Source organism: Leguminivora glycinivorella, chromosome 14, assembly GCF_023078275.1.
Source record: "Leguminivora glycinivorella isolate SPB_JAAS2020 chromosome 14, LegGlyc_1.1, whole genome shotgun sequence".
Taxonomy (NCBI): Eukaryota; Metazoa; Arthropoda; class Insecta; order Lepidoptera; family Tortricidae; genus Leguminivora; species Leguminivora glycinivorella.
Genome location: NC_062984.1, coordinates 17450656 through 17466995, shown reverse-complemented (window position 1 = coordinate 17466995; position 16340 = coordinate 17450656). Strand labels below are relative to the sequence as shown.

Below are 16340 nucleotides of genomic sequence, written 5' to 3'. Positions count from 1 at the left end.
CCGGTGGATTTTTAATATTCGAATAATTCGGATAATACAATTTTTATTATTCGAATATTCGAATAATTCGGATAACTTCGGATAATTTATTAAATGGAACAAAATTAATGTTACAGGTGCGTATAAGCGTGGAATTGATAACGGCTGAGATAGATGAGCGCCATAATGCGAAATTTACCTACATTTTTATTTATTTTTTGCATAAATCAGCAAACTGTAGAAATTAAAACACACCTTGCTCTCTATCTTTAGTTTTATGATTAGAATCTTGCAATCAGATGGTGAGCTGTCGATATAAGACAGTTAGTAGTAGTGATTAGTTAGGTGTTGGATATAACGAGAAGTTTTTCTTACAACACCTTTACCTTGGAAATGGATGGTAGAGAGGATGGCTTGTGTAGAGTGGAACGTTAGACAACATCATTGGATATGATGATGGTTATAGGCGATACAGCGTTGTCATATTATCCGTTCCGATATCGGATATAGGAAGGATGTCAAAGGCAAAAATCAAAGATGGCGCCTTGAATGATTTCGAGAATGTATAGGAGTCGGTCCTTCGCTCGATCGGATCGGATAGTCATCTTAAATCTGCGGGGCCCTTCCGGATACACTTCGACCCATCGGGATCTTTTGTGCAATTACCCCCTTAGATCTTAAGATCCTTCAGCTATTCAGGAGCTTCTCGACCATCTCCACGTATCGGATGATGAGGCTCATGGGTAGCTCTCTGATGTCCTTTGGTACTAGGTAGCCTGCTCCAAAGTTCTTCATTCTTTGTCTGGCGAGGGCGTGACATTCACACATTAGATGTCTGACGGTCTCTTCCTCTTCGCCGCACATGCGACAATCTGTGTAGTCAGCGTGTCCCATCTTGGCCAACATTCCTTTGATCCCGTAATGGCCTGTGAACACCCCGTTATAATTTGGAGTTGTCTTTTGCCTAGCTTTCCTAGCTTTTTACTCCATCCAGATTCTACCCTCCGCATAAAGAGCTTTGAATGCTTCAGACCTACCAGGGCATCCCACTCTTTTTGGTGATTAGCCTTTGTATGGTATGGTCCTTCATAGCCGGTTTAATGGTTCCTTGTGAGGTTGTCTTCAGACCTGGCCTTGGCAAGTTCATCAGCATTTTCATTGCCAATGAAGCCTTCGTGCCCCGGTATCCATACCAGTCGCACCTTGTTTTGCCTTCCAAGCTTGTTAAGAGCTTGGATGCCGTTTAATACCAGTCAAGAGTCACCTCTGGGCGATGTGAAGGCTTTGAGTGCCGCCTGACTGTCGCTGAGTATATAGATATTCTTTCCTTGGGTTTGTCTAACTATATTCTTATGTACAAAGGTAATTATTGCATATGTCTCGGCTTAAAAGACAGTGGCATAATTGCCCATGCTGATACTACCACTGTAGTCACTAGTCATTTGCACAAATGCCTACGCCCGTACCAGATGCCATCTTGGACCGGATCGGATACTTAATATAAAAAGTTGAAAACTCTTTTCGTAATAGGCTCTAAACAAAAGCGTCCTGGTTAGGGTCTTAGAATAGGAATGAGCAACTGAGCACAGGTACTCGTTCAAAACAGAGTAACCAAAAAAAGAGAAGACCAATTAGTCGAAGACACTTCCTATCCAGGTGTGGATCATTTTAGACCTTAGTTGCACAGTGGCTGGTACCAAAGTACCAATGGAAGGGGAGAGGTGATAAATAAGTAAGTACGTAACAAATTCTTTATTGTACCACCAACATAAAATATACAAGACATAAAATTTAAAAAAATGAAGAAGGAGGAGGTACGAAGGCGAACTTATTTAAATATTCAAATCCAAAACGCCTCAAATTGCTCGGCAGCGATTTGATGGGTTTTAGTTTCCAAGCTGATCAGTAGATCGACTAAGATTTCAAAGTATAAGTAGTAATTAGACCGATTTTTGTGTATGAATGTAACTAAGGACTTAAAAGGAAAATACCTTATATTTCTTAGTGAAGTGGAGGGAATTCTGGCGTACTAAATTGCCATGGAACTGATAACAGCTAAATTCGGAGTGAGGCGCTAAATTTCAATTTCAAAAAAACAAGGGACCAAGGGAAGGGAAGTTGAAGATAAATAGGTGTTAACTTGTTAGCAATAACATTGTCCGTATTAAGAATTGATCGAAATTGGTTTCAGTGACGTCTATCTATTAAATATATTACTTATAAATAAAAAATAATGTTTATAGAAATTATCCGTTTATCCGGATAATTTCACTTGGATTATTCGAATATTTTCGGATAAAAATATTGGCGGATATTCGAATAATTCGGATATTCGAATATCCGGATTGCAAACCCTAGTCTCGATGTATAATGTATAGTAAGTCTTGCGATTTAGTGGAATCTTAGTAATTTTGTATGTAAGCAAAATTGGCTTAAGATCACAAAACTTTCATTGCGATCAAATTGTTTGTAGCATATTTTTTCTTTGTATATTTCTAAAAAATATTTAGATACTCGTACTTCTAAATTCTTCTGATATTTATCTGTTTTCTTTATTTCTTTACTTATTTTTAAGTTAAGATTATTGCTATGTTAACATTAACATATTAAAAGTGTTTGGTGAAATTCTCTTATTTTATTTCATAGAATAGATTCCCATAGTAGAATTTACTAGGTACAGTTCATTCCACGAATATGTAGATCATGTAGATGTATATGTAGTGTAGGGACGCCTGGCCGGAAACAGGCGGTCCGTCGATCACATGATGCATTCATTCAGCCCAATTCCCTGGAGTTGGAGCTGCAGGTTACAGTCCCGGCTGCCCTCCCACACTTCTCTCTTCAAATCTTCTTTAGGTTCGACATCCTTGAGTTCATCTTTTCTCAAACTGTCTCTACCGAATGTATCATATCGCGTTATCATTTCACGAAATATGGCGCATTATCGTTTATTCCATTAGGAATGAACGAAACTTAGATTAGGTAGGTACTTATCATTGCATGTGCGACACCTGACAGTAGGTAGTATACGGTATAAGTGTTCACTGTCTAGAGCTACTTCTACTGACTGATTTACCGAGTACGTGAAACAACACCCTATGTTTATAACCACAATGTTTGTTTATATAACAAATAACAAACAATAAATTGACATATTTGTTCAATAAACAATGAATAAACACATTGTGACGGAATGTTTAAAATATGCTTATTGTTTGCCTGATCGTTCATCAGTAGATAATACGCCATCTAAAGATGAACACGAAAGTGCTTCTGTTAATTTTTCTAAGGGCATATTTAGGCGAGGGTATTATTATAAGCGGTCAGATGAGTGATCCGACCGCCATAGGTATAGATCTATTCGACCTCTCGCACCCTGTTCGGTGGAAGGATATGCAGAACGTGTATCTAGAGATCGCAGCGCAAACACAATGGTAAGACCAATATATTTCTTGAAAACTTCCTAAGCACCTAGGGTTCTCCCAAACTCCCAACGGGTTTTAACCGGTATAGAACCCCGAAATAGGCCAATATTATAAATAATTTGTATGTTTTTTTATGTAGACCTTGTCAGAACAACGAGGTTATCAGATTGTCTCGTTAAAAATGAAATTATAAAGCAAAGAACAAAAACAAAACGAAAAAAATTACAGGTATATTTGTATGGAGTCTGACTCCTGTCGAACTCAAATTTCAGAATTAGTATAAGTACAGTCAACCAATTGGAACCCTAGGCCACTCTACAACCATGTCAAAATGACAAGCAGTAAGAGATCTCGCACAATCTGTTCTATAAGGTCACTATGACAGTTCTACAGTGGCCTAGGGTTCCAATTGGTTGACTGTATCTACTCACCTTGGCCAGAAGCAAAACAAGAAAGCTTCAGAGTCGGCCGAGACTGAGCCGAGGTCAACAAATAGGGACATTTCTTTGGTGTATGTAATATACTATTCTGGCTGCAGCCCAATGTTCTCTTCGACACTTTTCCAGGCAGGTTTGCTACAACTGTGGCTTCCCTGAAATGGGCACTTCTATTCACTACCAATACCACGGCTGGAACGCCATGAAGCCGGCAGCCATACCACTAAATAACTTGCTGACCAGGCGTAAGTATAATGCCAACTTTGCTTGGTTGGATGTTAGTAGGTACAGTCAACCAATCTGAATCCTAGGCCACTGTAGAACCCTCTCACAGTAAAAGTCAAACTGACTTCTATAGCAAATAAAGCACAGTGTCAATAGGACAGGGTTCTAGAGTGGCCTAGGATTCTAATTGGTTGACTGTACGTATTAGCTTCTTCTGATAGCATCATTAGTAGTTTGGGTAGCGCCTGATAAAGGATAAAGGCAATCATACAATATAATTTTTCAAACAACGACAGCAATCAATGGTTATAAATTTAAAAGTGGAAATATTACTATTCTGCGAACCGATTTTTGAGTCTCACGCGTTCGAATTCAGAAAATTGACACTGAAAATAATAAGCAAGTCACCGTTTTCAACCGGTATTTTAGTGACAAAATCCCGTACGCGAGATTCAAAAATCGCCCTCCTGGTAATTATTTTGTAGGTGCCCCAACTGCCGCTATTTAAATATTTAATGCACACTGCCTAGGTACCTGAGTAAATGGTATATTTAACACTTTCGCAACAAGTGGGCACTCGAGAACATTGCTCAGATGCCGGAAATCCCGCAGAGTTTTTGTCGTTACAAGCGGGCGGTAAATTAATTTTCCCCTCACTAGCTCGGAATCACGTGTTTTGTCCTTTAATACCAGCGGGTAAAAACGCATTTTATCCACCAGTGGGTAAAGTAATTTGAACTTGAATAAAGTCAAATTAACTGCTTTAAAATTGATAAAAGTAGGTGAATCTAGTAATTAAGATGATTTACCACCTGTGGAACTACTGGAAGCAGTGATAAACGCATTTTTTGCGTTGTAGTTTCCTCGCTATAGTGAGGGGAAAAGTTTTGTGTTACACTCGGGTGCAAATGTATTTTACTTCTCGTGTGTTAAAAAACTCGCAAGTTCAAGATTCTATTCTCAAACCACTCGCTTCGCTCGTGGTTCAATTATAGAATCCTTTCACTTCCTCGTTTTTCAATTCCACACTCGGCGTTAAAATACAACTTTGCCCCCTTGTATAACAAATAACTATTTTTTGTCTGATAGTGAATGTGTTAATTAGAGAAATGTAATAATACTAATAATTTACCTCAAAAATCCGTTCATTGCTTTGATCCATATTTCCAGTGATAGTCATAGACGTAAGCTCCCTCGCGAAAAGCGATCCAAATCTCGTGCTTAGTTTGGACGATGCTCGCCGCTTCCTCTCCGTGGAAAATGGGCCTTTTCGACCCACGATACTGCTGTTCAAGTTCGGATGGCATGATCACCCGTCGTACGGTCTGGATTTCAAATGTTTCTGTCAGATACCTGGTGAGTTGGTAAAATATTCAGTTGCACACTTTTCGAACAAAAACACAGTAAGTTGCAGAGATAACTGACACTCTCCTGGCGTAGCACACTAGTGTGATAAACCTGGGGCCCATTTCTCGAAGCTACAAGTTACAATTTACAAGTGGTAGTCAATGTCTAATATGACAAGTTAGAAGGAGACTTCTGCTTGTAACTTGTAATTTTTAGTTTTGATAAATAGGCCCCTGGGGCCCGTTTCTCGAAAGGTACAAGCCTTGTATTACAAGTGTGTTTCCATGACAACCCATACGATTTGACAGTTCGCGCACTTGTAATACAAGGCTTGTACCTTTCGAGAAACGGGCCCCAGATCGCATCGTACGTAAGTCCCTATTGCACTTACAATAGTGCGATAGGGGCGGCCTGACGTGATACGAGTAAGCTTTATCGCGCGAGCGTGCTTGCTTGCCTTGCCCGCCTGCATGTGATTTTGTTTTCTAGAGGGCTAGTTTGCTATGCAGCTAAATGTAGATACCTACTTTGTTCAAATGTCAGTTAACAGTCCGATCGTCAATTAATTCAACTTCTTTCCTGTCTGATTAAAAGAAAAGGCTAGATTTTAAGTCAAATTATTTTTCTACTTATACTGTCTACTAACCCCCTTATTCATAAACGGCCACTAAAGTTATCAAGCCGATAAAGTTCGTTTGTCCCTTTCCGACGTTTTGGTGTGATAGAAAGCGATAAACGAACTTTATCGGCTTGATAGCTTTAGTGAACGTTTATGATTATGGGGGTAAATGTTTAGTAGTACCTAGTAGTAAACACTTTATTGCACAGAACAAATTACAAGTACAGTAAGTATTATTATTTCATTATCTCGTTGTTTGTTGTTATTGTTTTGTTACTTACCTTTTTATTGTTGATTATTTATAATATATAATTGTATTTGCATGGCTTTCGTGTCTATATTGGCAAATAAAGAACTGAATACTGAATACAGTGAATAATTATAATGATTATGTACAAATGCAAGCTTATCTCTTTAAGGGATCTCTTCCAGCTGTTTTATTTGGGTGGTAGGTACTACTAGCGGTCTAGAACGGCTTACGTGCGCGCCAGTTCATACATATAGTACGACGTCAAGTATGAACTCGCGCGCGATAGAGCAAGTCGAGCTAAACCGCCTGACCCAAAATGTGTCGCCAGCTTCGAATGAAGCGGCGCGACGTTGCCAGACTTCACAGCTCTTTCCCATTCCCTTTCAGGAATCAGCTTCGACCTAGCAGCGTGGATAGCCGTGCAACTCAGCCATGTGGTGGGTGTCGCCACTGACGCGCCAAGTCTGGAGTCAGAGGAGACACGGAACGCTACCGCTAAAACTGTGTCTGCTCTGTTCGGCAAAAGCGGTGTTTTCATGATTGAGAATGTGGATGCGAGAAGGTCGATGCCAGGTACTTTCAAGCCTCTTAGGGCCACTTGCACCGACGAAAATGGAAGCATTTTATATGAAATTTGACAGTTGTAACAGACAGACTAACCCTGAGTTAAGTTGTTGGTGCAAGTGGGCCTTAGGCCACCAAAAAAACAAACGAAATAAGGCATATGTAGGGGTAAAATCGACTGGCAGGTAATTTCAACTAATCGACATATATTCCAAGTTTTAAAATATCCAGTCAAGTTTCAGTATGTAGTTTCCATCGCCGTTTGTAATCTGTCAGTCTACGAGTAGATTGCCCCATGTATTTTTTTTCTTTGAATTCGAAGTTCGAAAGTCTGTGGAAAATGACATATTGTTAGTAATTTTAAAACTATTTGTAATGACCACTCGTTTTCGATTCTTTTAGTAGAATTTTAATCGCTAGTAGTAGAGATATTATTGAACGAATTTCACGAAATCGAATGGCCGAGAATCAAAAATCGGCCCCCTGAGGATACTTCCGCCGCAATCTTATCCGCTACTTAACTGTCAACCATTCAAAAGAAGTCCCTGTGGAAAAAAAAGGTATGATGTTTTATGAGATAGGAGGCAAACAAGCACACAGGGCGCCCTTGGACACCCGAACCACCAGAAAGTTTGGAAGCAGTACGTTCTTTTCCTAAAGGTTTAAAGGTCATATTGGCCTGGAAATACCGCAGGCAGTTCATTCCACAGTTTACCTATGCGAGGCAAGTCCTCCAGTTTTCAATTTAATTGATTTTGAGAGTTTTTAGTAGGTATTCAAACACAAATCTACGAAAGGTTACTTACAATTATTTTCTTATCTTCCAGATAGGGGTTGCCTGGCGCTAGTATCGCCCCTGAAACTTGTGGACAGTAACTACGTCCCAACACGCTTCACCGCCTTCTGCCCGCGACACAATAAAGACAGAGTCGATATTATCATGATGCCTCGGCGTCCGACCTAATATCGGAACTAGTCTGGCAAAAAAGTAGTAAATAATAGGGGCGCCACCGTCTATGTAAATCGTTTTGCATGTGGCAACTATTCTGACACTTAGATGAGAACGGTTAAGTGTTGCTATGATTAGAGAGCGGATTTCGTGTAGCGATTTAAATATTAATATGGATATGACTCGCATAATTTATTATTTTTTCTACACACAAGAAATGTATAAAAGTAAAACCCTTTTTGGATGGTTTTGTGAATATTGGGCAAAAATAATAATTGTAGCGAGACAAAATAACATCACGCGCGAGCGCGCGGATCCGAATACTTTCTCGCTCGCACATCACTACCTGTCACGATCAGCGGACCGATCTACCCGAGCGGGCGTGATGAACTCCGAGCGGCGCGGGGAGCGCGGGCGGCGAGGAAACCGTAATAAAAGGCGCCGCGCGGCCGCCGATCAGTCATTCACTCGTTAGCGGTGAAGCTTGAGAGACGGCCTATGCTATGCCTCAAGCCTAACCAACAAATGAGCACGGGTCGAGACCGTCTACACGGACCGCCCATAAGTTCATATTCGGTTAGCCGTGAGTGGACAGAGCAAGGGGATGAGAATGCCGATGCGTACCGCCCCCGATCTTAAGTAGCGCCCAAGTGGGGCCCATGAATGACAACTACCCTCAATGTCAAAGAAGAAGTTGCACCTACCCTACAATATTTTCTGGAATAGAAATAAGGATGCAAGCAACGTATCACGTGCAAAGGAAGTTGTTTAGTTATCAATGCTGTTGAACACTACTGGACCAGCTTCACTCCAGGGGGAGGGTTCTCACAAACCCTCACAAGCAGAGCAGTACAGTGTTTCGTCAACTCCATGGAACTGGAGTATAAACCGATCTACACACGTTTTGATACTCTCTCGTCTGCATACGTACCAGAGGGAGAGACAACACAGATCCTGTTATTCCTGGTACTCTCACGGGACGTCAAAGAGTACCAGAGGGGGAGAATGTAGCGAGACAAAATAACATCACGCGCGAGCGCGCGGATCCGAATACTTTCTCGCTCGCACATCACTACCTGTCACGATCAGCGGACCGATCTACCCGAGCGGGCGTGAAGAACTCCGAGCGGCGCGGGGAGCGCGGGCGGCGAGGAAACCGTAATAAAAGGCGCCGCGCGGCCGCCGATCAGTCATTCTCTAGCTAGCGGTCTAGCTTGGGAGACGGCCTCTGCTATCCCCAAGGTTAACCACCAAATGAGCGCGGGTCGAGACCGTCTACACGGACCGCCCATAAGTTCATACTCGGTTGGCCTTTGGACTTGCAGTGGACATCCCCTGAGGGGCCGAGTAAGGGGTGAGAACGCCGATGCGTACCGCCCTATGCTCACTAGTACCTATGTTTTGTAGCTAGGTATTTACCCCACTTTGTATGATATAATATTTGTTTGTATGAAAACCAATAAACCACTGGTACCTACTTGGCGTCTCATTCCGCCCCCCTACATAATCATAATATAATTAATAAATAAAAAAATGTTTGTTAATTTTTAATAATTTATTTATATAAATTCTTGTAAAAACTTCTATATTACGACTCAAAAAATAGAAAAATTAAAATAATTCGCTTCCTGTATACTGCCGTCCTATCACTAGAACCCCTCTAAGCTGCATATTACCAGTTTTCATTTGGATAAATATTCTTAAATAGGAAAGAATTCCCCATCGACTGGTCTTGGAATCATATTTTTTATCATTTTTAGTTACCGAGATACAGAGTCGACATACCTCGCTAAGTGCACTATTTTATAACCCTTTTCAATAGTATAAAACCGCAAACCCACATTTGTCTTCTATAACTTATATTAAAGCGCTTAGCAGTTGTTTATCTTCATAGTTTTATCACACGATACATAACTATAACAACGTTACTTGACATAAGCTTCATAAATTCCCATTAAAGCCGTTTAATTGCGTTATTACATTTTATAACATTCACTTTTTTAAATAAAATACTACGCTTAAACACGGCTAAAGTCCTTTAACCGTGTATTTAAAGACTTTCATTGTAATTTCGGTTACAAATACATCACTAAAACCTAGTTACTGCGCTTTACGGTGAATTTATTACTAAAATATATTCATAATGCCACACTGAAACAGGACAAACCAGCAAAGCTACGCTAAAACCCCGCTAGTTGTAAAAGTATACCTTCCAAAATTATTGCGCCAGTCCGACAGTCGGCCGAGCGGCTCGCGCGCATAAGGTTGTGCGAAGGCTGTAGTGACCGGTGAATGAACATTTTCTCCTTAAAATCCAGGTCAGGGTCCAGGTAAGTGTTAAATATCTTTTTTTTAAGGTTTTTTTCAAGCACAACTTGCGTTTTGCTAACGTATTATCACACGTTTGCCGCGACAAGTAAATACCTAACTCATAAGTTATTCGATCAAGAGCCCAGTTAAAACTATTGTGTACAAATAAAGCGTAAACAAAAAAGTCAAGAAATTACATTGTACCATCCTATTGCTATGTAGGCATTGCCATAGCCACATACATTTTGTAAGCATTTATTTACCTTACAATGTTTTAGTACCTATGTAGGTATGGATTACTTGCGCAACATTATATTACCGTCAAGCTGATTTAATAATGCAGTCAAAAATCAAATTAATTAATGTTATTTCTTTTAGGCTTGTTACGAACTTCAGGATACAAACGATAACAGAGATCTGCGAATAAAATGAATACCGAAAAACCGACCACAAGTCATCACACCAGCAGTAAGTTTAATAAATGTAGAACAGAAGGGGATTGCTCAACTCGATCTTTACCAAGGAACATTCTATCGTGTTGTTCCAAGACTTTTTGAGATTGATACCTCAGAATTCTTTGCCTAACTTAGCCACGTCGAACGTTTCTGCTTTAATTTTCAATGCTGACGAAAATACATCAATTTTAACACTTTCGCTACCAAGAACCCGACTGTCGGGTACACCGCTCGTAGAAGCGTAGCCGATTACATGGGTTTCCCCGTATGTAGCGAAAATGTCGTAGCGCCGCGTAGAGCCCGGTTTCGAAAGTGTTAAAACTCCCTTTTACTGGTTCAAGCTAAAACCGTTGCTGACGATCATCGAATTTGGGTTTATCCTTCGTTGTAACAAAATCGAACAACGTTTACTTCTTTAATCATTCGTAAAATGCTTCTCATCTTGATATAAGGAAAGAAGGTTTTTGACTATTCCGTCGCAGACGCATTGAAACTACAAGTGATGACTCGAAAGAAGAAGAACTCTATACCTAGCATGTAAAAATTGTAAAATGACAACATATGTATCATCCAAAATGAAGCTTTATCTTTATTTATCCGCTCCAATTCATACAAACAACAGAGAAACAGACTTAAATTTAACCTAGTTAATACAATTTTAAGCAATGATGCACCTGATTTTACCAGAAATTGTTAACAAAGATCTCTATATTGATTCTAGTTTAAAGAAGAAAAAAAAAGATGTATGATATATAAGTATTCTGCTGTACCAATTCATTCAGACCCTTCAAATCCAGAAGTTTTACATACAGAAAAGGAGGACTGACCTACACATAAGTACATATAACCATTTATCGATGTAGAACCACCGTCGATATAGAGCACTACACTCGTAATATTAGTATTAATAATACAACTGTCGAAAACCAAACGCACAAAAAAATAAAAATAAATTTTAAGAAGAACGGAATCAAGCGGAAAGAGAGAAAATTATTATGTCAAACAATCCTAAACGTATTTTGAATTTTTGAAGTATAAAATAAATAAAGATTGCTATTTTCACTTGCTTGGCGAATAATAAATGAAATCCGTGTTTCTTTTTGTAAGAACTGCCAATGTCAACCGTTTTTAACCTTATATAACTCGGTAATAAAAACATTATTTTAATAGTGTATTATAGTAATAATACGAATAACTTTGGATATCCAAGAGCGACACCTTTCGCCGTGTCGGTATAGCAAATTGATTTGTTGCAATGTAAAAAGCGAATTTTATTGTTTCATATTAATGTTATGTTAGTTTTCACTAATGTTAGAATATTATATTAAGTTTAAATATGTTAATTTGTAACATAACTTATAACGAGGTTTTTTATGCATGCAAATAAATGGTTACAATATCATACAGTTGTCTTTTATTCATTTAACAAATTGAATTGCTCTTGAAACTTAGTGCAGGTACTGCAGGTAAACGGGACATTGCTAAAATGATAAACTCCTTTTAAAAAGAATGACAATGCTAAAACCTAGTAATCGTCGCTGGTTTGTCATATAGCGGGCTTTTAGATTAGGAATGCATACAAATTATTTCGATGTTAGTATAGTATGAATTTTCTGAGATGAACTTTTCGGTTTTGCCCTAATCTGCTAAACAAAGGCCTTTGTTTCTATTATTCGCCGCGGTTAGCTCCCGTTTCCACAGCACGTGCTAAAGTCTCAGTGTAGTTAAAAAGCAACTATCATGATAGCAATAAGGTTCAAATTTATTAAACAGTTTGCAGTGTGCAGGTAACTTTTTTTGAAGATGACAAAACGTGTTATCTCCGAAAGGGTTTTTTGTGGATTTGAACCTTATTGCTATCATGATAGTTGCTTTTTAACTACACTGAGACTTTAGCACGTGCTGTGGAAACGGCAGCTAACCGCAGCGAATAATAGAAACAAAGGCCATTGTTTAACAGATTAGGGCAAAACCGAAAAGTGCATCTCAGAAAATTCATACTATAGTCATTGCATAGCTTAAAAACGGTTACAGCATTTTTTTAGAGCATATACGATAGTATAAAATTGTTTAGTGTCTTTGCGGTTATTAAGCTATGTTTTTAGATTATTATGCAATGCTCAGTTACGATTACTCACAGAGAACCTCCTATAGAGTGGCAGTCTTGTATATTTGGTTCGCGATACGAGTCACCAGTGTTTGGGGTGCGAGGAGCGGGCGGGGAATGTGTTAAGCGCGCTGTGATTGGCCGTTTCAAGGACGGCGGGCAGTCGCGCCAGATGAAAAGGGACAGAAGTATGACTGTCCCTCTACTGACGCGTAGTGGCCAATGTAAGTTGACCTATGCCGGCTCTGAATAAATTATAAATATGACTTATTTGTGGAATGTAATGCCGTCTGTTTTTAAATTTGAGCTTCTTGTTACCTTTCCACACCATTTCACACTACAGGTGGACATCTTTAAGGCATCAAAATACCCTTTTCCAATTTTTTTGTGCGAAAAACACGCGCTGCTTTCGGGTCTGTTACTTGGTCGATACTGATCGGGCACGGCGAGCGCCCGCGCTTATATCAGTGCAAATACTAGGAAGGCTGGCGACCGCGAGTCGTCTTGTAATAGATGTCTATAGGGGTTGGTCTGTGCGATTACTATAAACACGTAAACTTACTTTGCCGTTATTAAGCCATGTTTTATGTATTATTCAATCCTAAAAAACGGCTAAAGTATACTTAACCGTGTTTTAACAGTAAAATCATACATATTTTAGGAATTATTTGCATAACTTAAACACAAAATGGCGAATTTCTAATAAATTAAACAATATTAAATTAAATTGATTTTAAATAATGTTAGCGTGAATTTAGTTTTAATTTAAGAATAAAAGAAATCTGGACTAAATCGACACATTTCCTAGAGATATGGGTTTTTATGTTTTTTGCCCATATCTCAAAACTATCATTTGTGGGTTAGATGGGTTTTAGTGATAGGACGGCAGTATACAAACTCCTTTATTTAGAATGAAATACTTTTCTTTAAATGTAGATATTTACAAAAATAATTACATTTAAAGAAAAGAAAAATTACATTTACAGAAAATAACATTAATTTAATCTAATTAGTCAACGAAGTTTGCGGTGTGCGATGTAGATGCGATAGATTGTAAAACCTTAATATAATCCACATGACATGTATTTAAAAAAAATGCACTAATCATATCCATATTAATATTTAAATCGCTACATGAAATCCGCTCTCTAGCTATGATAAATAAAAAAAAGTTAGCTCCATTTCTACTCTTTTTTTGTCAAACTGTAAACCTTTTTTTAGTAATTGAGGAAAAAATCGCACGCATCCTCCTGGCCTCCGTGGCCAAGTTGGTCATAGCGGCTGGGCCATGCAGTCGCAGGTTCGAGTCTTGTCGAAGGTGTGAATTTTTCCATTTACCCTTTAATTTTAAAATATGTAATATCAAACTGTTCAATAAAGAACCCCTATAAACACAATACTGTTGTTTACTTATTTTACGGATAATGAAAATACCGAAATTTCTGTGTGAATTGTCATGCTAATTTAAGATTAAATTTGTCAAATCTGCGCGTCAGCATGAATGACATGATCTTCTATATTATATCACACACATTAAAGGCGCCATATTTTCACCTACCTTGAAACATCCTTCCACAACAATTTTCCCGATTTAAGATCTGGGTAATGTGAAAATGTTCTAAGATTGGTTATAATCAGATTATGAAATGAAACAGTTCAAATTGAATAAATAAGCTTTATTTTTGGCCAAACTATTACATTCCATAAAACTTTACACATCTATTGAAATATCCATCATTAATTTATTACAGTAAAGTAACAAATAAAAATCGTAAAAAATATAGCACAAACTAAGAATAGACCCAATATTTGAAACTATAGATCTACTAAAAGAAGTAAGTGATCCCACGTCTAGTCTGTGAATGTCTATTCTAAGCTAAATATTTCATTTAAATTATTTAAAAAAATAAATGTCAAAAGGTATGGAGGATAATTCGCCAAGATATCGAGAGGGGCCTACCGCGAAGATCGATATTCATTATTTCCCTCAAACTCGTGCACCCGGCAATACAAGCAAAAAGATGTATGAAGTAGTACAAATGGTAGGCCTCTGTTTTTAAATAGTTTATGTTCTGTTATAAAATGTAGTTTATGAGCGTGTCGATACTTGCGGCCATACCTCATCCTAAAGGGAGTCAAGCATTGGGTCTTTGAAGCATATTGACCGTACATCGCATAAAAGTACTGAAGGCGTTCATTAAGCAGTAATTTAAACCATATGGGAGTTATAAACGGTTGAATTATTGAGGTTATACACTACCGATAGTTTAAAATTGATTTATATCAATTGTTGAGTAAGTTACTGCTATGGAAAGAACGCCATCGCACAAACTATTATATTCTACCATGATACCAATTTATAATAATTATACTTACATTTAAAGTTGTAATATAAAGTAAATTGTAAAAATGATGAATTTGAGTGGTGAACAAAATGTTATACAGTAGAGCACCCTCTTTTGTTTAAGTCCGAAGCCCAGAAAAAAGGAGTACATTGCAAGATTTCGGAAGACCAAAATTACAACTTTATTATAGAATGTAAAGTTTAAAAAAACGCTGAGCAAATCTTAAGTCACAGGAACGGTGTGTACAACAGTAGTTTGACTGGGCCCCGAACATTAAATATGGAAAATTCTAATGTAGTAGAGAAGAGCTACTGTCACATAGGTACATCTCAAACTATGAAGGATTGAGAAATTATTGCAGAGTGACCAGCCTCTCCAATAAGAATTGAAAATACACTTTATTGCAAACACTTAGGTCTAATATTAAGAAAACCTCCCGCTTATAATAACAGATACCAGCGTATATTGATGTACTAAATGGCTCTTGACCGAATTTTACTCCAGGGCTAAGGGTGTTACCACATTGATTGATGGTAGAATCGAATCCGTTTATATTTAGCCAGACGCTACCGCGCCAATCAATTGATCGTTGTGGCAACACCTTTATGCAGTGTGCCTCAAAAATGCTTCATCTATACACTAGTTTCGTCATTAATTCGTAAACCCTTCCATACGTTAATACTTTCATAATTATTGCCATGATTAACATTAACTGGCACTGATTTGCGTTAGAAGCACTGTGAAATACTAAAATATAGCTTTTGGTGCACCAATGTTCTTATATACGTCTAATACTACAGTTTTGGTGAACTGTGTAAGCACTAAACCTTTTATTTCTACTTAACGAATTATAATTGTTCAAATTATTTTTTTTTTTTTTTTGCTTTAAAGAAACTATACTTCTAAGCACATAGATATTTCTTGCTTACACAGTAGCACCAGTAATCGAATATACATAATACCATCAATAACTTTGAGACAATTCTCTTGCCGCAAGTACAGTCGAAAAATAACGTTCTCTTACCTTAAGCTTTTGCATTCATACGTCAGTCTTGACATTATTTCTCTGACTGTACCTTCACGAGACCAAACTTGGCTTGAAATGCTTTTTATAAGGAATGCTAGATCATAGCATATTGTGTCGCTAGTGAGTAGGCTGACTACTAAAATTGTTATACTATGGTTATTCTACAATACTTGTATATACGATAAAAAATAATATTGTGATGAGCTCGCAAAAAGTAAAATACTTGCTTCTTATAGTGATTTGATCAATCACTGCATCCTTTTACCATATACTAGCCCAATATATTCGAATAAAGAATAAG

General features: G+C 38.1%; 2 protein-coding genes across 3 annotated transcripts in view; both read left to right on the top strand.

Moving 5' to 3' along the window:
- The window catches only part of LOC125233057, a 262529-nt gene extending 259931 nt beyond the window's left edge, over positions 1-2598 (top strand). Inside the window, exon 13 of one of the 2 annotated variants that reach the window (XM_048138903.1) lies at positions 2345-2598. The gene's annotated coding sequence lies outside the window, so the exon portion shown is untranslated. Of the gene's footprint in view, positions 1-2336 lie in introns of both variants that reach the window. The other variant, XM_048138902.1, reaches the window with a different exon arrangement.
- Positions 2599-3269: 671 nt separating this feature from the next.
- On the top strand, positions 3270-9000 carry LOC125233572. Its single transcript, XM_048139627.1, has 5 exons — positions 3270-3413; positions 3971-4086; positions 5237-5422; positions 6670-6844; positions 8730-9000. The coding sequence occupies exons 1-5, from the start codon at positions 3307-3309 to the stop codon at positions 8998-9000; spliced, it is 855 nt and encodes a 284-aa protein (XP_047995584.1). The 5' UTR covers positions 3270-3306.
- Positions 9001-16340: the final 7340 nt, after the last annotated feature.